We start from the raw sequence: 21,409 nt of genomic DNA, 5'->3' as shown, positions 1-21,409 counted from the left end.
TTCAAAAATATTCGCTGCTTTATCGCAATGATAGTCAAGACTGGAATCCGAAATATATTTGGCTGCTAAAAACAGACATTCTGGTATCCACTGTTATTAGATGGAGCTTTCTTGATGATACACTCTTACCTACTCTGTAGATTATCGTTCCATCTAGATAGATTATCCTTCGGATTACCGATCTAGCTGTAATTATATTTTCAAGCCATTCTGTTCTGAATCTGTGTAGGCCCTGCCGAATTAAAATGGCGTGGGGTAAACCTCAAAAGAATTATGTTCTACAGAATAAAAGAATTCCATGAAGAATATAAAGGATTTTAGTAAAAATTTCAAGGAATTCCTGCGAATTATGGGGAAATTACTTTTTTACTCCTTGGAAAATCCCAAACGTTGTAGTGGAACAATTAAGTGTTCTTTTTTTTTTAGTGCTGTTCAAAATTTTTAAACTGTATTCTCAGGGCTACGCGTTAAGACTGACATCTCCTTCAATCTTTATCTTTTATTGCCTCCTTCCATTAGCTTTAGGAAGACACTTTTTGTCTTTTTAAAAGACACTAATGAAAATTTTAATAGTTCGACCCTGTTATTTCTGAAGTCATTAAATGTTTTTTATTGCACCTTATACAGAGGACAGGTTACTTTCTTAGATTGTGAAATGTACTATACCCATACAGGGACTACTAAGTAAATTTTAACAATATTGACTTCTACAGTAAAAGAATAGCGACAACGTCGCGTGCGCGTTTTATTCTCGGACACTGGCAAATGGTTCTTCTCTGTATTCATTCGACTTTAGTCGGACGACGGTTGCGTTTGGGAGTGGCATCGTTGCTGCCACTTCGTTCAATGCATCGCGCGTCGTTGTGTGCGACCCTTTTAATCGAATTTATCTTCATCTATGAATATATCGCGATACGAAACCGTATATTATCACTTCATCGAGGGAATTGCGGCACAACGATAACATTCGTTGGCCAGTTTTAAACTCGCATGTGACGCCGCGCGAGACATGTCCGTCGTGAATTTTACCTCGCTCCCGCTAAGGAAAAGGAATTGCATTTTATTGCTGGCGTTTTCGTTCTTTATTCCGTTTTGCGCATTCGTCTTGTTTTCCATGCCAGGTTGGTTATTTGACGGGTTGGGAAAAGATTGTTTTGGGTCTAGACCGACCGGGAGTAAGTATCCACATGTATCGCAGTGTTGCCCGATTGTCAGATTTTTAATCTTTGATATCGCGGTTCTAATATGTGAAACGTTACATTTTGATTGGACTTTTATTAATTTATTTTAAATTTGGTCAAAAACGTTAAATTCTAATGTTTACAAAATTTCTAACGCTCTCAACGGGATCATTTGCAGAAGAAAATCTGACTGAAACCTCTTCATCAGGACTAAAACATCTTTCGCTACTCCACAAGTCTTATAGCGATTATGCATATTCCTTACCGTGGCTACTGCATCTGCAAGTACAACAACTGCAACAACACAACAACAAAAATTCCAAATAACTTAACAAAAACTGGGCTTGTTGTTGAAGAAACGACTATTAATTGTTGGGTACATTTTTGCAAAACATCATTAATCATTCAATGAGGGAGGTGTGACGTCAAAAAATGTCAATAGCATAGTGGCAAAAATCCACCAAAAACGTTTCCAAATAATCGGAAACATCGGAAGTGGCTCCCCATAATTGTTAACGAAGCTGACTTTAAATTTATTAAACTTGAACTTACTTCAGATTAGCATATTTTACAATCATTTTTGGAGAACCTAAGTCATTTTAATTATTTTTTTTACACTACTTTGTCTTTCCATGACGTGCTAATGTGGTCCGTTGTTAAAACATTATTTTTCTGTTCGAAACTGAAGGTTCTCTTAAACATGTACGTAAAAACACGCGATTGATGGAAAATTTTTATTGATAACAGTTGATGTGCTGCATAAATACTGCAAAAGTTAAGCAGATTGAAACATGGTTTCTAAATAATAACATATTAATAGATAACCAAAAGAACTTAAATACTATTAAATATAACATAGAAACCAATTTGTGGCTAAATTAAAATATTTTACTTGACTCGGATTCTAATTTGATTTCACGTTGCTAGTATTTAATCGGAGAGTAATGAAGCCGGTTGTGCAATTTAGAATGGACCCTAGTAACAAAAAAAATAGATGGTGTTTACGAGAATCACCAGTGTAACTTGGAGGTGGGAATGTATAGTTAAATACAATGCCTAAAAGGTTTTTATTCTTTTAAGATTTCATTTCCTTTAATCAGGATTTTTAGGATTCGAGCGTATGTGTATCCAACTTACCTGCACCATTATTTAATTTTTTACGTATTTTGCGATTCGTAATATGAAACTTATAAACAATCAAGGAAAACCAACTTTTCGTTGCTTTGCAACTCGGATCGTGTCGTTTTGTATTTGATAACAGTGTGGATTTCTTTAAAAGTATACTTGAATAGTTTCTTTAAATACGTTTACTCCAGAGAAGTAGTAGTAGTAGTGTAGTAGTAGTAGTGTAGTATTAGTAGTAGTAGTAGTAGTAGTAGTAGTAGTAGTAGTAGTAGTAGTAGTAGTAGTAATAGTAGTAGTAGTGCTAGTGGAGCACGTCACGTTTTTTCAAAAATGAATGATCACTGCAACTACAAAAATCTAGAATCTATTAACTGCATTTTCCTGTGCTTACCAGAGTACGATTTACCAGGATCATCCTTTCTGATTTTTAGAAACTGTAAAATATCGGTTCAAAGTTTAAACTGCCAAAAACCGATCTATTGCATTCAAGTTTCTAAAAAAAAACAATTAAATATCTTCACAATTAGCGTTATCCCCGGCCTCATGTTATTAGTCAGACTTTTTGTTTCGGGCCCGGCGATTAGCGGTTGAAATTACGCCATCTGAGATTAGCACTTTGAAGATAACCATTTTATTAGCCTTATAATCTGTTGATAAATCTTACTCATGTCAATTCGTATTGCACGTGCCCACAAAAAATGATATTCCAATTGAACCTGATGTTCGAAAATATCGAACAGAATTCCACACAAATGAAAATGGTATTTTTAACAAAATTCTTAGAAAAAATATATTTATTTTCGAAATTTATATATAACGAACGATTGTATATGGTGAGAAATTTTGTATAAATCTGATTAACAATAAATTTGGGAATGGGAATTAATGTACTTTGTTACTAAAGTCTTGACAAACTTGCTCCGGGTCTAATGATCTGTATCTACCTCCTTAGCACTAATGCAATAAACACAATATCGACGAACATTGAATTTAACTAGAATTGTTGAAAAATGTCCTTGAATATAATATGTAGTTTAGTTATTTATACATCAAGTGATTTGTAAAAATAATTAGACCCGAAATAATTTACACGTACGAGGCTGTTCCAATCTGGTAAAGTATACGTCTTGATCGGATAAAGTTAAATAACGAAAAATCAAGGATGATCGCATAAGAACAATGTCTAAAATTCCTTTTAGATATGGGAAGAATACATTATTATATCGATGTTTATATTTACATTTTTTGTGTTAGAAAAAAACCGTAAGGGTAAAAAAATGTGACACCGATAGAATTAAATTTACCTCCCATTAACGACTCAAATAAATTTGGAGAAAAATGCCAACTCTGTATATGGGGAGATTATGTTCCTGCGTTTCATGCAATAATAATTTATTGACGATCATTTCCGTTATTACTTCACCTAGAAAGCAAACTTGGACAGCGATGCCAACTCGTAGATATTTAGTTGGAACTAGGGAATGAGATAACGTTTCCCGTAGTAGCAATCCTAAAATAATCATTTTCAGTTATTCGCGCATTTATTAATAAAAATATGCAGTACCATAACAGTCTTAAACAATGATAAATAAAACATAAAAAAAGTAAAGAGAGTTTGTTTAAATGTAACTAACCACTTAACACTAACGTCATACACAAATTAAAACCACTATAAAATTAACAAGACAAGGAGGGACACCCTCTGCCCAGTTTGTTTTTTGTATCCTCATTTAGAACTACGACTTTTAAGTGTAATTATTCCTCACTGGACTGATGCATGTGTGTTTAAAGTTGTAGTGTTCTATTTGCACCCCTATCAGAGTTTCCAGGTTTGTCCTAATCATGTCTCATAGCATGTCGGTGATGGTTTCCTTCTTTCTTCTGTCAATTTATTGTATATATCGATTAAAGTTTCACGGTGTCATACAAGCATTTCATGGGGGATCGTAACATGTACAGCCATATATACGCTTTTATGAAACATCTTGTACAATTGTGAATAGTTTTAAAATGTTTGTCTCTTGATTTTATGGAAAACTTATTAAAACAACTTTTCAAAATTGTCATGAAAAAGATAAGATAAGATATGATACGCTGCCAAAAATATATTATCTTTACTTACTTTACTCACTTATTCTATTTTGGTCTTCAAACCAATTTCATTAAGTTTTTTGACCACTGATGCCTTTTTCTACGTAATATAATAACAAGAGAATTTGTTATGGGAAAGACATTCAATTTAAAAAAATGCGCGTTATAACAAACCAGCGTTAACCGAGGCACCTAATAAGAGTACAAAATATTCTCGAGCAAAATGTTTAAATTGGTATGTAAAAAAATCTTTTTGGCAATTTTTTTAAACCAAAATGCTTGTAATTTTGTTACAAATTATGGATTAATTATAGAAGGTGCATGTAATACAATCACTTGTGGAACCAATTTAGCCATGATTTGTCAATAATTATCCAGTTCTGCTTTGACAATTTACCAAACAAAATCACAATTAATTACACGAAGCCGTAGATCTGACTTAAACCGGCTACACACGATCCGGCAGGCCTGTCAGTTCGAACTGCACAGTCCACCTGAAGACCAGTCGCCTGAACGTGTTCCAGTTCCGGTCGAATTGTCAGTTAAGACTTTTCAGTTCGACCGGAACATGTACACGAGTCGGCAGGCCTGTCAGTTCTAACTGAACAGTCCGCCTGAAGACCAGTCGTCTGGACGTGTTCCAGTTCCGGTCGAACTGTCAGTTAAGACTGTTCAGTTCAACCGGAACATATACACGATTCGGCAGGCCTGTTGGAAGGACTCTTCATTTCGAACTGCCTGATCGTATGTAGCGGCTTTAGTATCTGGTCGGTGCGCTGCAGCCTGTATATGTTTGCCGTCACCATATATTTTGGAGGGCTCCCCTTTTTGTCTTGCCGAAAAATAAAAACATCTAATGCTTTTACGAAAAGTTTAGGCGAATCTAAATCTGGCAACTTTTTGATGAAATATTATATGCCGTTTTACGAAAACCCCATCTGAGCCCAACGACAAATATGTAATTGTTTTCTAGATGTCGGCTCGGAACAGATGGTTATACAAAACTTAGCCGAGCTTCAAGTGAAATTTCAGTACCTCGATTCTATATATCGGGCCCGACAGGCGGACTTGCAGCAGTTCATTCATCAATGCGATTTGGATTTGGCTATGAACTACGGCGGTTCTAACCACACTATCACTAGCGTCACGTCGGACTTGAAGCCCGAAATACGGCAGCTTTTGAAGAACATGTCCGGTATGAACGCTGCGCAGGGACTGAATCAGACCAGCTCCATAAAGTTACCTAGTTCGTATGATTTCATGCCGCATCTGTTGGACCATTCTTCCAGTCTCAGGTTATTGCTAATTGCTTTTCTTTCGTTAAAAGGACCATAGCAAGAATAACAAAGTGATGTTTCATTTGTTCGACGTGCGCTTGTTTTTTCAAGAAATTCTTAACCCCTATAAAGTTAAGTACATTAACGATACGCTGTATTATAAAGAAATATTCTAAATCATTCACGAAATATTTTTAAAGTATAATGTAATTTTACAAAGTTTGTTCATATTGATTTTGTCAATACTTTAGTAACAAGTTTTTCCTTTTACAATATGGTCATCATGTACATTACAAGTCAATATATTTAAGATTAAATGTTTTATGTAATTAATTGTCTGTAAAATAAAGCGAAGGTTCTTTATAGTCTTTTGAACAATATACTCTACATGCTTGTCAAAAAAGCCCCAAATCCAATAAAATACTCTACCAGAGTCTGAATTACCCATAAAGTATAGATGTCTGCTTTTAGGTTGGCATATGTGATGTCTAAAGGGCGAACAGGGGTGTCCATGGTGTTGGGCATTCCGACAGTCAAAAGAGATAAGCAGACGTATTTGATAGATACCTTAAACAGTCTCATCAACGGGATAACCCCTGAAGAGGCCAGCGATTCACTTATCGTTGTTTTCATTGCTGAGGTAGAAATATTTGTTACGAATTTTATGTTTTCAAAAACCCTTGACCCTTAATGAAACGACCAGTTAATTAATGGAACGTTATTTATTAAAAGCTGAATTGCAATTTTTAGACTGATTTGGAGTACATTATTCAAGTAGCCAAAGAATTGGAATTAAGGTAAGTTTTTGATAATTTTGGTTTATGCATGGTGGTCCGGATTAAATGCGAAAGAAAACAAACCTAGATAAAAAATTATGGTGGTGCTAAATTTTAATTCTCGAATTGTTATTTGGGATTTGAGAGATTTTGGGGATGGGGAGTAACATTAACTACTATACTTTGTGTGATATGACTTCGCTGTTTTATGCTACAACTAGTTTTTTACAGAGTTCAATCATGTAATTTAAACGTTCTAAAATAGCGGGAATTAGAGTTCTCCGATATATGTACCGTTTTTACAACCTTTTGTGGTATGTTGTAAAACGGAAGGGACCATTCTTGTCAGCACGTCTACCACAAGCCAGGTTCCGTATTTAAGATGTTAGCCGACAACAACTGTTCCGTGTCACTGTTGTAGTATTTTAAGAATAGGATTTAAAACTAAGACTAGTAATCATCGAGGAATCTCACCTATGAAACTACACAAATCCGTCCGATTTGTGCATTTGTATGCACAAAGTATCGAAGAAAGTAATTGTGGAATTGCGAGTCAATTTATTGAGAGTTGCAAAGAGAAACCCAATCGAGGTAAGCTTGCTGTTAGATCTTCATAAAAATTTCCAAAGTTAAAAACCGAATAATGTCATAAAAACGGTATATAGTTTGGAGAACTCTACCTAATCATTTCTACGACTTCAATCTAGGTATAGTTTTTGGCGCATTCATTGCGGATCACCTTGTATAGGGTGTCTCTAAAAGGTCAGTAGAGTTCGACGCATTAGAAAATAGGACAGTATAGATCTAATCGTATACATAATTTATCATAGGCAAAATGTCGATTGGCTTAATTTTTATTTTAAAAATAAGGCCACAAATACTCTTATCTGCCGGACTCTAAAAGCGTTTCATCAGGGGCAGCTTAAAATCAGTAGATTTTACTAACTGACTAACAAATACTAGCAAGACTAACTAACACTAAACTAAAGACTTTCTTCCCTTAGTCTAAAAATTGAGAATAAGAACGGAACAACATTACAAGAAATTGCGCTTTTACACATTATCTCAACAATTTTGTAATTGAAAAAGACGGCAATGGGGATTGCTTTATATAGTCATTTGATGATCATACAACGTTTTCTTTAAATAATAACAAAATAAGCTTATATAAATTTGTCAAAAATTTATTGATCAGATTTTACCAAAATAGAGATCATTTAGTTCAGTTCAATAATTTTCATTACATTTTATTTCTATAATCATATATTTACATATTTTAATTACCGTAATAACTGGATGAGTTAATTAAGTAGATGCAACACAAGAATTTTCCATTTTAGAAGATGTTTATTACACTTCCTAATATTCTTGGTACAGTTTTCTGTCATTAGTATTAACGTGTAGTATGATAAATAAATCAATCTCTATTACTACCCGCCTTATTCTAAATAAAATTTGCCATTTTCTTTTGCATAGATCCAGTTCATTGGTTCGAGGTGTGCGAATGTTACAACCTGAACCTTAGTTAATACCAACTTTTAGGCTAAGATAAGTTTCGTTAAATCGGTTTATTTTGGGCTGAGCCTGCTTTGGTGAATCGATACGCCTTTCAGAGACATCCAGTTGATTTGCTTATCACTAGGTTTCCTGCATCCGTAGAATCAGGTTTATTAGAAGTAATAGCACCATCAGCTTCGTACTATCCGGATTTAGATAAATTAAGGATTACTTTAGGCGACCCTCCCGAAAGGGTACGGTGGAGGTCCAAACAAAATTTAGATTACGCTTTCCTAATGGCCTATTCTCAACCAAAAGGTACTGTACCGACTTTTCTAGATTGATTTTGCGAATTGCTTAGCATCGTATCCTTCGTAGGTACATTTTATGTTCAATTAGAAGACGACATATTGGCGAAAGAATCCTACGTGTCGGAGATGAAAAAATTCGCATTCGACAGAACAAGTCGAAAAGAAAATTGGTTCGTTTTGGATTTTTGTCAGTTGGGATTTATCGGTACGGGATACGTCGGATCGAGTTGAACTTAATTATATCAGTTATTTTTTCAGGTAAAATGTTCAAAAGCGCGGAGCTTCCTTGGTTGATCCAATTCTTTCAAATGTTCTACAACGACAAGCCAGTCGATTGGCTCTTGGATAATTTGATTTATACCAAGCTTTGCAACTGGGAAAAAAATTATGTAAGTAGGAAAGTGCTAGGCGCTTTATACTCAGCTCTGTTGTTTCATATAATTACTATTACCAATCATTCTCCTTCATTTTTGATTTCGTTCCTACATATTTTTTTTTTGTTTAACAATATACTGAAAACTTCAAAAAAATTATTAGGGAGCGCATTCAAATATCAATACAAACAGTTTTTTTTAAGTTACTATTGTATTTATAACATTTATTAATTTATTTTATTATAAATTATTATTTAATAATTATTATAATTATTATTATTCTTTAAGTTAATGTCGTCCGAGTGATTCCTTCGCTTCCTCCGTTTATGTGCGCTGTACTTCTTGTAGTATTTGGAATGCTCAACATTATACCATGTGTCCAAAAATTATCGGGTCTCCATGTAAAATTTCAAAGTTCAAAGACCCCTTCCCGTTGCCAGTGAGTTGGAGTGGCCCCCGTGTTTGTTATTATTGAACAGTTTTTTATTAAATATTTAAAGTCGTTTTTTGATATTCCACCTGTTCGTGCAAAGATTTCTATACTGATTAGTTTCATTTGATACATTTAAAATAAAATATTTCTCCGCGAAAAACAAACGGCCATATCACTTTCATGAGCCCCTTCTCGCGCGGCTACAGCAGCGCCATCACACAGGAGCATCTGTCGGCCATATATTCTCGAATAATTCGCACGAGTCCGGTACCGCTGTCCGTGACCCGTTAATTGCCCGGAAAATATCAAAAAGCGAAACACCTAGGGACCGCGAGATCACCAGAGGAGCCATTAGCAGAAGGTAGAGTGAACTCTTGTTCTAATATGTGCCGCGTTCTTCTACTTAGGCTGAGAAACTGAGCTATAACCCGAACGTTAACGCAAATTTGTCGCCAAAATACTGTCCGCTACCAGTTTATTTTATATCGATTCAGCGTTACAAATTTTTCAATTTGCACCAACACAACCGTTTTCATAGTTTTTGGACACGTGGTATATAAAACAATCTAGTTTGGAGACTGAATGACAGGAATCTTTTCTGAATTGCATTTGAACCAGTAATATTGGTTATTGGATATACTATTATTATTATTATTATTATTATTATCATTAATATTATTATTATTATTATTATTATTATTATTATTATTATTATTATTATTATTATTATTATTGTTATTATTGTTATTTCTTACTATTTTAGGACAGTTGCAAGCGCGAAAAGGCGAAGGTGTGGATTCATTACAAGCCGTCGTTGTTTCAACACATTGGCACGCATTCGTCCTTGAAAGGAAAAGTGCAGAAACTTAAGGTGAGAGCAAAGGCGTTTACTCTTGGTTTCAATCCTGTCTAAATAAATATACGTATTTCGTAGGATAAACAGTTCGGAAAAGTAGCGCTGTTTTTCCCGCACAACAACCCCGAAGCGGAGGTAATATCGGGAATTAAGCATTATAAACAGTATTCTTTAAAAAGGGCTTATCTAGGGGAGACGTTCTTCTGGGGATTGCTGCCCCAAATCGGAGACCAATTAATTTTTAAATTCTCCACCCCTATAGCCGTTAAAAAGTGAGGTGGCAGAATCAAAAAAGCACCAGGTATTAAAGCGTATTTGTAGGTTTCTTTTTAAAAGCGGCAACGTGGAGCACCCATCAGACAAATTCTACAACACGACTGTCGAAGTGCTTCCCGTTGAGATCCCTACAGCTTTAATGGCCACCATTTCATCTAATCTGACGGGGGATGGTTACGTAATTGTAGGTGAGTTCAAAAAATGTTATTTCAGAGTTTGAAAAGTTATAAAGTGTGTCCCATTTTTGAACGTTTTATATATAAGTATCTTAGATTCTAATTCGGTTATGTGTGAACTTATCGAAAAGGTGAAAACTGGTCGAGATAGGATTTTTTTACGTAGGATCCAGTGGCGTAGTCAGTTTTTTTCAGAAACGAAATTTTGCTGCATAAACTAAACTTTTGCTTTTTCAATTTAACACCCTATATGTATTTTAATAATTTCATTAGTCTTGTTATTAGCTTATGTAATCTGAAATGTCTACCTGAAATCCGTTAAATAAAATGTTACATTGATTTCGTTTTCGCCAGATTAATCAAATTTACCACCATTTTATTACTCTGCTCGTAAGTTTATTTTATTAACTAAACAAATAAGTGCTTCCTGTTTTCTGTACAACTTACATTTTCTGTGCGAATTTTCGGTGTCCAATATCACCTCATTTTATGGGTCAAATGAGATATCGATATTTTAAAAACAGGTTGTTTTTTTAAGTCATTCAATAACAATAATTCAAATTATTTTAACGAGTTATGTTAACGATCCTCACTCCAGAGGCTTTCAAACAATCATAAATTTAAATTTGCGGGGTTTGGACATTTTCACGTTTTACTGGTATGCTATCAATTTAATTCAAATTTTGAAGTAACACGATTTTTTTATTCTAATAAGTATTCGCATTCTTAAATAATAATTGTAAATTACTAAGATTTAAAAACTTTGTATGTACTGATATCAAGAAAAATGAATTTTACTATGAAATACTTTTAGTTGAAAGGTTTAGTTAGCTTACAAGGTTTTAACAAATTAAAAATGAACGACGCATTTTTATCAAAATGTATACTCAATATGGATGAGAAGTAAGAAGGAAGTCTCCAGTTGGATGTGAACGCAATACTTTTCTAGGATTATACCTAACCTAACTGGTTACTTATTTATATTTTTATGACATATATCGTGTCTTAAAAGTCGTATTTGCATATTATGCAACAAAAGCTTGTTAAACCCGCGGAGCGCAGCTGAACAAGTGCTCAATAAATTTTGAGAAAATATTGCCGTAAAAATTGTAATTTCTAACTGAAATTTTCCCAATTGACGAACGGTCAGTCCAAGGTTGGTTATTGTAAAGTTAAAGTGAGGAAGTATTTTTTATTGTTGCTCCCTAATTTATTGCAGTAGGTTTGATTTGATGTCGTGGTACTTATCGGTTGTTTGGCACCGTTTAGTTCCAATAACTCTTAAATCTTTCAGAATGGATTGGTGCTACTGTCGCTGCTTTTGGGGATTTTGCTGATTTTGCAAAAAGTGTTGTGTGGGATTTAGACACCCTTATATTTAGTAAAATTCGACTTTTTTGAAACACGGTAAAAAATATAAAATGCCGAAAAGCATTTCGGAGGTAGTAAGCATTATCGATATCGAACACAGTACGTTTTCTAGCTTCAGCACGGGATTCTGAAGGATAAATGTATATAAAATGGTCGCTATTGATACGCTAGTCAACAAGAGAGCCACGACTGTCACCAAAGCTGAAAAAACAATAATAAACAACTATTTGATTGAAGTGGTTCCAGGTGCTCACCTCTTCGCTTTTCTCTCCATTTGTAAAATATAATCAGCTTGAAAAACTCCGAAAAAAGCCTGGCGAAGCATATTACTCCGTCCTTTTCGATATTAGGGGTCACCTTAAATTCACTATTAAACTTTGCGATCACCATAATGAAATCTGCAGACGCAAATACTGGGTAGTAGAATGCGTTGATGTATAATAGACATTCAAACATTAATTCCGCGTCTACATTCATCTGAAAAAAGTCTTCCAATTAGTCAAATTCAGTAGAAAACTTACCTCGTTCGTTCATTTGCGGTTGTTTCTGGATTCGCTGATGGATGTGCGGTGTATCCATAACGAAAAGGGCTACAGGGGTTGTTTTTTTTTGCATCAGAATATGCAGATTAGATTTAATTTTAGTACTTAGGGATATTAATAGAAATCATAATAAATTAGCCTCTCATCAGTCACCTGTAATTTTTACCTTCGAACTAATTTCTGATCAAATCATAAATACAATTTTCAATATCTTGGAATAAGTATGGGGAAAGAAGCAGGAGAGGCAATTTCCACTTCCCCATGTTTGGATGCGCCGTCATAAAAGCAGCGATGGTAAATTTTTTTACTTTAAGACATTTGAGAATGCAAAGGATTGAATTAAATGCTAGGTCAATATCTCGAGAACTTATTTGATTTTGAACTTATATTTTGAAAAATAATTCAGTTGCTTGCGAAACAGTGCAGAAACGACCATGAATAATCTCAGGTTTTATTTTTAATTAGCCGCAAGGTGAAAAATAACTTAATCAAAATGTAATAACAAAAAAAGTAATTAAAAAATCAATCAACCGCCGCATATTAATTAATTATAACTTAGGTGGTTAATATTTAGAGCATTCATTGAATTTTTAACCTCAATAATCGTAATGCCAATACTTGGTGAAACAGAATTACATGGTAAAGAGAGAAAAAAAATGGAAAATATTTCCATGGCGAGCTGCCTTTTACATAACAAAATAAAAAACAAAAACGTCCAGACGTCTCTAAAATAAACCTTGTATGCGTTCCTAGATTTTTAAAATTCGTGTTCAAAATTTTATCATTTTGGACGTCGAAGAGGAGAAAACCAAGCCAAATTTAGAAAAATGCCTAGAAATGTTTACGTAGCGTATTGTTTTAAAAACTGGTTAAATTATACTTGCAATAAACATTACATCTTTATTCCTACCTGAATCTTATCCGATACTATTCCTGTCCTTGATGCTAAAATTAAATCCAGTCTGTGTAAAGCACTCCTTAAAGAAATTAAGATTTTTTTTGCTAGTTTTTGAGATTAGAATTTTCTTTTAATTTTTGAAATTTATATACGGTGGTTCAAGGTGCAATGTAGATTAGACATTTATGAAAACGAGAAGTAGTATCGTTCTCATTTTTTTTATTATATCTTTAATAGCTTTAATTATTTTCTTTATTTTTTCTAAGAAGTTGCTATTTTTTCGAAGAAGACGCAACGTCGCTTCGCTGAAAATCGATGGATTATAATCGCTTCTCTAAACCACCAAACTTTTAGAACGACCCTACATTTTGGTTTTCCATAAACGTCTAACCTACAGTCCTGCCATGAATCACCGTGTATCTTTCTGCTTAATATTCATCCGAAAACTTCTACATATGGTAGAGGACCAATGCAAAAATACTGAGTTTACAGCCACAACTCCGCCATCCTTTATCTTTAGGTATATCTTATCAACTCTGTCGAATGGTGTCAATATATTTGTTATCTGACTTTTTGTCTTTGACTCACGATCAATAATTTCCATTTTGCAAAACGTGTATCAAAATATATTCTGCATTTTTTTTTCATCTTATTTTTTGCATTTAATAATATAATGTTAATTAATAAAAAAAAATAAAAAAATAAACTAATATTAATCTAATCAGGAGCCAAAATTTTAACAGCAATTGCATCAAGTGAAAAAGTTGAAATCTGGACGGAAAAGATAAAAACAATATTTTCAGAACTAGCCACCTTTTTTGAAAATGTTATTTTCTGGATACTAGATACAAAATTGGGATGTTTAATAGCGTTCAAACACTTTTCTATTTATCGAGTGACTTACTGTGGGTTAAAATCGTTACCCTCTCTTGCTTCTGATTGATTACTGGTGATTGTTGACAACATTCGAAACGTTCATTAGGAGTAAAACAATGACAGCGTTTTAAAATTGTCTTCAACGTGTTCAATGTATGCAGCTTTATTAACTAACTACGATAATTATCACAGTCCTATTAGTATTTTTAGAAATTGTCATGTACCCACTTTTCAGCTTCTAAATCTTTGGCATCATGCCTTTTTTACGTGGGTATTTGGGTCGGACAGGGTCGAGTTTAACGATTATTTGAAAGCTTTGGAGGAAATATTTATTTAGTTTTTGTTTGTAGGGGACTTTGATGGTTCTGGTATCGCTAGAGGGTCTGTTGACAACAGCTTAGGGAAAATACAATCCATAAGGTTGTATGTACATTCTGATAGTGATAATTGGGCTATTTTAAGTGAGGTTAGTATATTTATAAAAAAAAACAATTTGAATTTGTAGTTTATGAAGGAAGTTACGGTAATTTGATATTTCTTAATACCTATAACTTTTTCCTTTTTAGATTGATATTCAAGAAGACTCCGCGCCTAGTTGATGGATGAAGGAGAATTACAGGGATCAGATTTTGTTTAATATTGTAAAAAGCAGTTTGTTTGTTATGTACATATGTGCTTAAAACACGTTAATAAACGAATGTAATTCCAAGAATGAGTTTGACTATATTTGAGTATCCCGAGAAAGTTATTGGACGAAATTTAAAAAAAGTTTGACGTCATTGCTCTTCTGTTCTGGTTTTGAAAAATGTATTCTGCAGTTTCATTTACTTGTTCCATGGTTAGAATTTAACCCAATAATCAAGGATCCATGACATAGTGTATGTGTGTGTGACAAGTGTATGATCTGTGACCCATGAGCAGTATGAACTTAACCAACTTCGGCAAACGACAAATAAGTCTAACGTTATGTGATTTTATAAAATAAATAATTAATCATTTAATCATTTATTTTTTGAAATGGCATATCGACTCTTTAATAGTGGCAGGAAATTGGAAAATTTAGTATGGAACACTATAACCCGCTATAATAGACATATATTGCCAAAGGTAGTATTGCACCACACTATTTTTTCTATAAAATTGCACTTATGGTTGTAGAGTAACACTTTATTCAAACAACTTATACTAAAGGAGTGGCGGTTGTTTTGTCAGAAGCCGCCGAAAGGGTTTGAAAAGTATTTTAAAGAAGGCAAGTCAGTTCCCAAAAATGCTAAAGGTGAAGGTAAAGAAGCTGAAAGCAAAGAAAGCAAAGCAGAAAAAGAATTACCACCTAGCAGGCCACCACCCACTTCTAAACCTCAAGATCAGTGGTCTTTTGGTGTTTTTGGTGGTTCAGGCAGCAGGTATATCTAGTTTGAGATAACCATCCTGCTTTGTTTAACAGATTTAATGAGGCAACTCTCCCTAATTCTTGTTCATCCAAATCTATATAAACAGAAGCAGTTTTAATGTGTCTGTTTTAAATTTTAGAAGTGGTGGTGGAAAACCATTTAGTGACAATGACCAAAATAAGTGGTATTTACTAGGAGCTGCAGCAACAGTAGCTTTTCTAGCAACTGTGACTATGTGGGAGATGGGTTATAAGGAAATTGGCTGGAAAGAATTTGTTTATAAGTTTGTTGTTTATGAAACAAATTAATATTTCTCTAAGTTGAACTATTTCAGTTATTTGGCCCGTGGAGCTGTTGAAAAATTGGAAGTTGTAAATAAGAAATGGGTAAGAGTTCGTTTGACACCTGGTACTACCGCTGATGGAGCAGTAAGTTTTCTCCAAATATCGCTCGGCATAACTGAAGCAGTAATATTTTCAGAATGTTATTTGGTTTAACATAGGCAGTGTCGACTCATTCGAACGTAACCTAGAAAATGCGCAAATGGAAATGAATGTGGAGCCTCCAAATTTTGTGCCTGTTATTTATAAGACTGAACTCGAAGCAGCCAGTTTGTCAGGAGTACTGCCCACGTTGCTGGTCATTGGCTTTCTTTTTTACATGATGAGGAGATCTGCAGAAATGATGGGCGGCCGCAAGGGCAAAAGGGGTGGTCTGTTTGGTGGAGTAATGGAAAGTACTGCTAAATTGATTAATTCAAATGAAATTGGGGTTAAATTTAAGTAAGTTTGATAGTTTTTGAAGTGGGTGTACTGTTAGTCTGTGGGAGTAGATGTGATTCCTGGAAACAGATATTAAATTTTTTTTTGAAGGGATGTAGCTGGATGTGAGGAGGCAAAAATTGAAATAATGGAATTTGTAAACTTTTTGAAGAATCCTCAACAGTATATTGAGTTAGGGGCCAAAATTCCTAAAGGGGCCATGCTAACTGGTACGATTTACCCTCTCACTGACACATCTTTTTTGTAATACTTTTTTGGGTTTTAGGTCCACCAGGTACAGGTAAAACTCTACTGGCCAAGGCAACTGCGGGAGAAGCAAATGTGCCCTTTATAACTGTCTCTGGTTCTGAATTTCTAGAAATGTTTGTTGGAGTAGGGCCGTCTCGCGTTCGTGATTTATTTGCAATGGCGCGAAAGCATGCGCCCTGTATTTTATTCATAGATGAGGTACATCTGGTTTATTTTCGTGATTTTACTTTCCTATATAACTTCCATTTATAGATTGACGCTGTGGGTAGAAAACGAGGTGGTCGAAGTTTTGGCGGCCATTCTGAACAAGAGAACACACTAAATCAATTATTGGTGGAAATGGACGGTTTTAATACCACCACAAATGTCGTTGTCCTTGCCGCAACCAACAGAATTGACATACTGGACAAAGCTCTTTTACGACCTGGTCGATTCGACAGGCAAATTTTTGTCCCTGCCCCTGACATTAAAGGCAGAGCGAGCATATTCAAGGTGCATTTGGCCCCGCTCAAAACTAGTCTTGATAAGATTGATCTGGCCAGAAAAATGGCGGCACTTACCCCAGGCTTTACCGGCGCCGATATTGCCAATGTTTGTAACGAGGCTGCGTTAATAGCAGCGAGGGATCTTAACGAGATGATCATCATGAAACATTTCGAGCAAGCTATTGAAAGGGTTGTGGCCGGCATGGAGAAGAAGACTAATGTTTTGTCTCCTGAAGAGAAAAGGACAGTGGCATACCATGAAGCTGGGCATGCTGTGGCCGGTTGGTTTCTGGAGTTTGCTGATCCTCTCTTAAAGGTAGGTCAGAAAGTTTTAAGTGTAAAATTGTAAAAATACTGCAAATATGGGGGAAGGAAAATTAAATATTTATTTATAAAATACAAAACTGTTTCAAAAAGGTCCTTGTTGGTCAGTATCACCATCACCAAATTTTTTAAATTGTTTACACAAAGTCGCAGGTAAGAACAACATAAAAAAACTAAAGTAACTCAACAAATTAAAACAAAATTAATGAAATACATGGTAAACCCAGTTTAAAATAATATGAACTTTTGACTACTTGAAAGGAAGTGAAATAGTCAAAATGAAAATAGTAATCAAATCCCAACTTTTTTCCCCTTTTTTTCGGTATAAATTGTAATTGAAGCTAGTGAAGACCAAAAAATTATTTTAATTTTTTTCTCAATAAGGGTCGCAGACAAAAAGAAGTTACCCAACAAGTTCAAAATTGATTATCTTCATTTATTTGGAAGTTAGTTGCTATCAATTGATTTTTGGCAAATAAAAATAGCCAACTTCTCTAATAAAAAAAACATATTTTTTTCCAGGTATCGATAATACCCAGAGGTAAAGGTTTGGGATATGCTCAGTATCTGCCAAAAGATCAATATTTATACTCGAAAGAGCAGTTGTTTGATCGCATGTGTATGACCCTTGGAGGTAGAGTTTCTGAGGAATTGTTCTTCGGTAGAATAACGACGGGGGCACAAGACGATCTTAAGAAAGTTACCCAAAGTGCGTATGCTCAGGTCGTCCACTATGGTATGAATGACAAAGTGGGTAATGTTAGTTTTGACATGCCCCGTGAAGGTGAAATGATGATTGAAAAACCTTATTCTGAAGAGACAGCCCAGTTGATCGACATAGAGGTAACCTAAGAACTCAGATTTGAATTTTTGAATTTTTTAGTATTTGTAGGTTAGGAAATTAATCGAATCCGCACATGAAAGAACGAGGACACTTCTGACAGAACGCAAGGATCAAGTGGCGAAAGTTGCAGAAAGACTTTTAAAGCAGGAAATTATAAGTCGGGATGATATGATTGAGCTTTTAGGCAAGAGACCGTTCCCAGAGAAATCGACATACGAAGAGTTTGTTGAAGGAACGGGATCGTTTGAGGAAGATACCACTTTGCCGGAAGGGCTGAAGGAGTGGAACAAAGAGAAAAATAAAGACGTGCCCGACGCAAAGGCACCCGTTTAGTTAACAATTCCTAGACTGCGACTTCTAAGTATTTTTGTTAATAACTGTAAAATCAAAATAAACATATGTTTTGTTCAGTGAAAGTGTTATTTTACAAGGTCAAAGGTTATATAAGAATATGAGGTAAGTTTAATAGTAATAGTTTGTTTAATAGACTCGACTAGATTATTAATTTAGAAATTTGGGCTTGGCCCTACCCCCAAAATTACAAAAAAGTATGTTTCATAATAAGATGGTCCTTAAAGAAAAAGTGTATATCAATGTAGATCCACAAATGCTTTATATTTGATTTGATATACAGGGTGTGGAAAATATAAAAAAATGAGTTTTCGTCATTTTCATGCTTAGTGTCATTTGGGGCTTGTGTAGCCCATGACCAGGCAAACGCAGAGGTTCGAATGAAATAACTGATATTTGGAGACTGAAAACGCCACCGCCCAGAACGTAAATCACTTAGATTAAATGAAATACGTCGAGAAGTCACAGAGTACATATTTTGTCAAACATATACATGGTCACAGACCAGTGAACCATGAACGGTTCATCATTCATATTGACAGGTAGATGCCCACAAAGCATAGAAATAATTTTTTTACTCCTGTCTGTAAAATACCTAATTACACCCCGAACTATCATGCGGGAAGCGTCACTTTATCACGTCAGTTTCGTTTCGCACGGATCCGAGCCACTTCGGACATTTCCGCGATTTTACTGCACGAGTTTGGGAGCAATCGGATGTTTTCGGAGATATTTCCCACGTTTTGAATTTTGGCGTTTGTCAATTCTGATGGCCATGTCAGTGAAAGTATTCGTGTTGTTTTGCGAAAATGTACTCAAAAATAACGGTCGTAGAAAAAGTATAGTATGCAACACGTTTGGTAAACTTTTTAAATCACTTGTTTATTAATGTTAATGTTATGTAATGTTATGTTTGCGATGTGTTTACCTTCTTATCCGCATCTGAAAATATTTTAGTTTTGAGAAACATAGGTTTCATATATCTATATTTTATTAAAAAAAATAAATACAAAACTCATGAAACTCTCATCGGTAAGATCTTTTTTATGAAGAGTAGGTACTATCGCGCGCAAAAAAAAACTAGAACAAATATGACTTTTCAGTTTGACAGTAAAGGCCTATTTTCACGCAATATTTTTTGTCAACCTAAAAATTTTCCTAGTTTTTTTTTCTCGTGATGGTAACTACTATCACCACGAAAACAAGCTTTAAAAAATAGGAAAAACGTTTTCATGAATTAACCAAACAACCATTTTAATGTGAAAATTGTACTTTATGCAGGTGATTAATAAAATTAATACTTTGTTTCTGGAGGCTGATTCTTGCATGCATTTTAAGAAAAAAATATACTATAAAAATATAGTAACTATATAATTAAAAATATAATTTTGTTCTCTATCATTGCTTACTTGAATCTAAAATTAGTTTAGTTTTGTATGCCTAAATTTAACTGCTCAAAAAACATGAAGAAAAAGTGGATTGTAAAAATATATGTAATCTATATAGGTTACAAAAAAGTCAGTTTTATCTTAATTCGGTCCAGCAATCACTCCTTAAAAAAAGTATCAACTAAGCAATCGCCATAACATATATTTTATTAATTTATATTTCTTATACTTAATTTATATTACATTTACGTCCTATTTATTATTAAAAAACATAATACCTACTTACCAAGTATTAATTTGGCCAATTTTAATTTTGAAAATTTCTCCTTTTTCTTCATGCCCAACCAATTAAATTTCATTACAAGTTCATTTGAAATCAGCGGGGCCAGAGTCCTCTTTGGCATCCGGTGGGGTACACCAAGGGCCCGTACGGCCCTGTATTTTTTATAGTGTGTGTTGTGGATCTACGCCGTTTTTTGGGGTCTGTCAAATGTGCTTTATTTGCGGACGATGCCAGTTTTACCTTATATGGTCCGAATTGGAATGACCTGCACAATATAATTGGGGAACTAGAGAGCAATGCAAACAATTGGTTTAAAAAAAAATATTTGAAATTGAATACGGACAAAACTCAAAAAATATTCTTTTCGCTAGATAAATACAACAACGGCTAACGGCAGTCTGCTAAATTATTTGGCATTACACTTGATAGTAGACTTGACTGGAAAGGTCATATTTTATCTCTTAAGCGAAAACTATCTTCCAGCTTATTCGTCCTTAGAGAAATAAGGGAGAGCCTAGATTAAAATGCGCTAGTGACAGTGCATTATGCTTTATTTCATTCCCAAATATCATATGGCACAAAATTATGCGGAAACTCTGACAATGCTGTTCAAATATTCAGGATACAGAAAAGGACTATAAGAATTCTTGCTGGGGCTAAGCACAATGAACACTGTACTCCATATTTTAAAAAATATAAGATAACGACACTGCCCTATATATTTTCCATAATCTTTTAGAAATTCACAAACATACTAATGTATTTGAGTTCCAAAGCACAGATTTGTTACATCATACAAAAATTCTTTAAACATTAACGTGAACAATATGCTGCAAATAGGTACAGATATATGGCTTCTGAGGTGTTTAAAACAAATATTAAAGTGCTTATTAAAAATTGTTTCTATAGTATGGACGAATATTCCATAAAAATAAAAAAACTAAATCATAACACACTATATTGCCCTTTCTGTACGATTTTCATACTCCGTGTCAGTGCTGTTGACCTTCACATTTGTTATTGTTCACCAATGTGTTATTTATAAAATACGTTCTTTTTTTACAGCTTTATACTTTTTACATTTCGTTTTTGAATTTTACCATATCTTGAGAGACTGCAATTGTATTATTATTGTACAATATGTGGTTAATAAATTCTTATTCTATTCTATTGATGATCTCATTGGTAAGTTCAATTGTATCTGCTGACGATTTAAAAGCTATTGCATGATTAACTAGGATTGCTTGTTGTT

General features: G+C 34.3%; 2 protein-coding genes across 4 annotated transcripts; both read left to right on the top strand.

Annotated features, from left to right (window-relative positions):
- The first annotated feature begins 807 nt into the window (after nt 1-807).
- Nucleotides 808-14,763, top strand: LOC132698836 (alpha-1,3-mannosyl-glycoprotein 4-beta-N-acetylglucosaminyltransferase B). 3 transcript variants are annotated; one of them, XM_060665167.1, is made up of 12 exons: nt 808-1,121; nt 5,371-5,692; nt 6,146-6,314; nt 6,425-6,471; nt 8,093-8,265; nt 8,326-8,463; nt 8,517-8,647; nt 9,829-9,936; nt 10,000-10,193; nt 10,243-10,385; nt 14,411-14,526; nt 14,627-14,763. In XM_060665167.1, the coding sequence occupies exons 1-12, from the start codon at nt 1,010-1,012 to the stop codon at nt 14,657-14,659; spliced, it is 1,686 nt and encodes a 561-aa protein (XP_060521150.1). In that variant the 5' UTR covers nt 808-1,009; the 3' UTR covers nt 14,660-14,763. The 3 variants fall into 3 exon arrangements, with proteins under 3 accessions (XP_060521150.1, XP_060521149.1, XP_060521151.1); XM_060665166.1 differs by having other exon boundaries at nt 808-1,175; XM_060665168.1 differs by lacking the exons at nt 14,411-14,526; nt 14,627-14,763 and having other exon boundaries at nt 808-1,175; nt 10,000-10,056; nt 10,112-10,193; nt 10,243-10,382.
- Nucleotides 14,764-14,972: 209 nt separating this feature from the next.
- Nucleotides 14,973-19,304, top strand: LOC132698835 (AFG3-like protein 2). Its single transcript, XM_060665165.1, has 10 exons — nt 14,973-15,167; nt 15,219-15,463; nt 15,591-15,734; nt 15,786-15,879; nt 15,932-16,233; nt 16,324-16,442; nt 16,499-16,680; nt 16,735-17,283; nt 17,814-18,134; nt 18,184-19,304. Exons 1-10 carry the CDS (start codon nt 15,078-15,080, stop codon nt 18,466-18,468), a joined length of 2,331 nt encoding a protein of 776 aa, XP_060521148.1. The 5' UTR covers nt 14,973-15,077; the 3' UTR covers nt 18,469-19,304.
- The last annotated feature ends 2,105 nt before the right edge of the window (nt 19,305-21,409 follow it).

The sequence above is a fragment of the Cylas formicarius genome, unplaced genomic scaffold (assembly GCF_029955315.1).
Source record: "Cylas formicarius isolate icCylForm1 unplaced genomic scaffold, icCylForm1.1 PGA_scaffold_2__14_contigs__length_35257938, whole genome shotgun sequence".
In the NCBI taxonomy this organism is placed as follows: Eukaryota; Metazoa; Arthropoda; class Insecta; order Coleoptera; family Brentidae; genus Cylas; species Cylas formicarius.
The sequence above is the reverse complement of the archived record's forward strand: the minus strand, read 5'-3'. Positions and strand labels throughout refer to the sequence as shown.

Excerpts from the sequence above, each read along its gene's own strand:
- LOC132698835 (XM_060665165.1), top strand. The coding sequence starts at position 15,078 with ATGGCATATCGACTCTTTAATAGTGGCAGGAAATTGGAAAATTTAGTA. Across the intron at positions 15,168-15,218 it reads ATAGACATATATTGCCAAAG|AGTAACACTTTATTCAAACA; the intron begins GTAGTATTGCAC and ends TTATGGTTGTAG. Across the intron at positions 17,284-17,813 it reads TTGCTGATCCTCTCTTAAAG|GTATCGATAATACCCAGAGG; the intron begins GTAGGTCAGAAA and ends ATTTTTTTCCAG.
- LOC132698836 (XM_060665166.1), top strand. The coding sequence starts at position 1,010 with ATGTCCGTCGTGAATTTTACCTCGCTCCCGCTAAGGAAAAGGAATTGC. Across the intron at positions 5,693-6,145 it reads GACCATTCTTCCAGTCTCAG|GTTGGCATATGTGATGTCTA; the intron begins GTTATTGCTAAT and ends GTCTGCTTTTAG. Across the intron at positions 10,386-14,410 it reads GGATGGTTACGTAATTGTAG|GGGACTTTGATGGTTCTGGT; the intron begins GTGAGTTCAAAA and ends TTTTGTTTGTAG.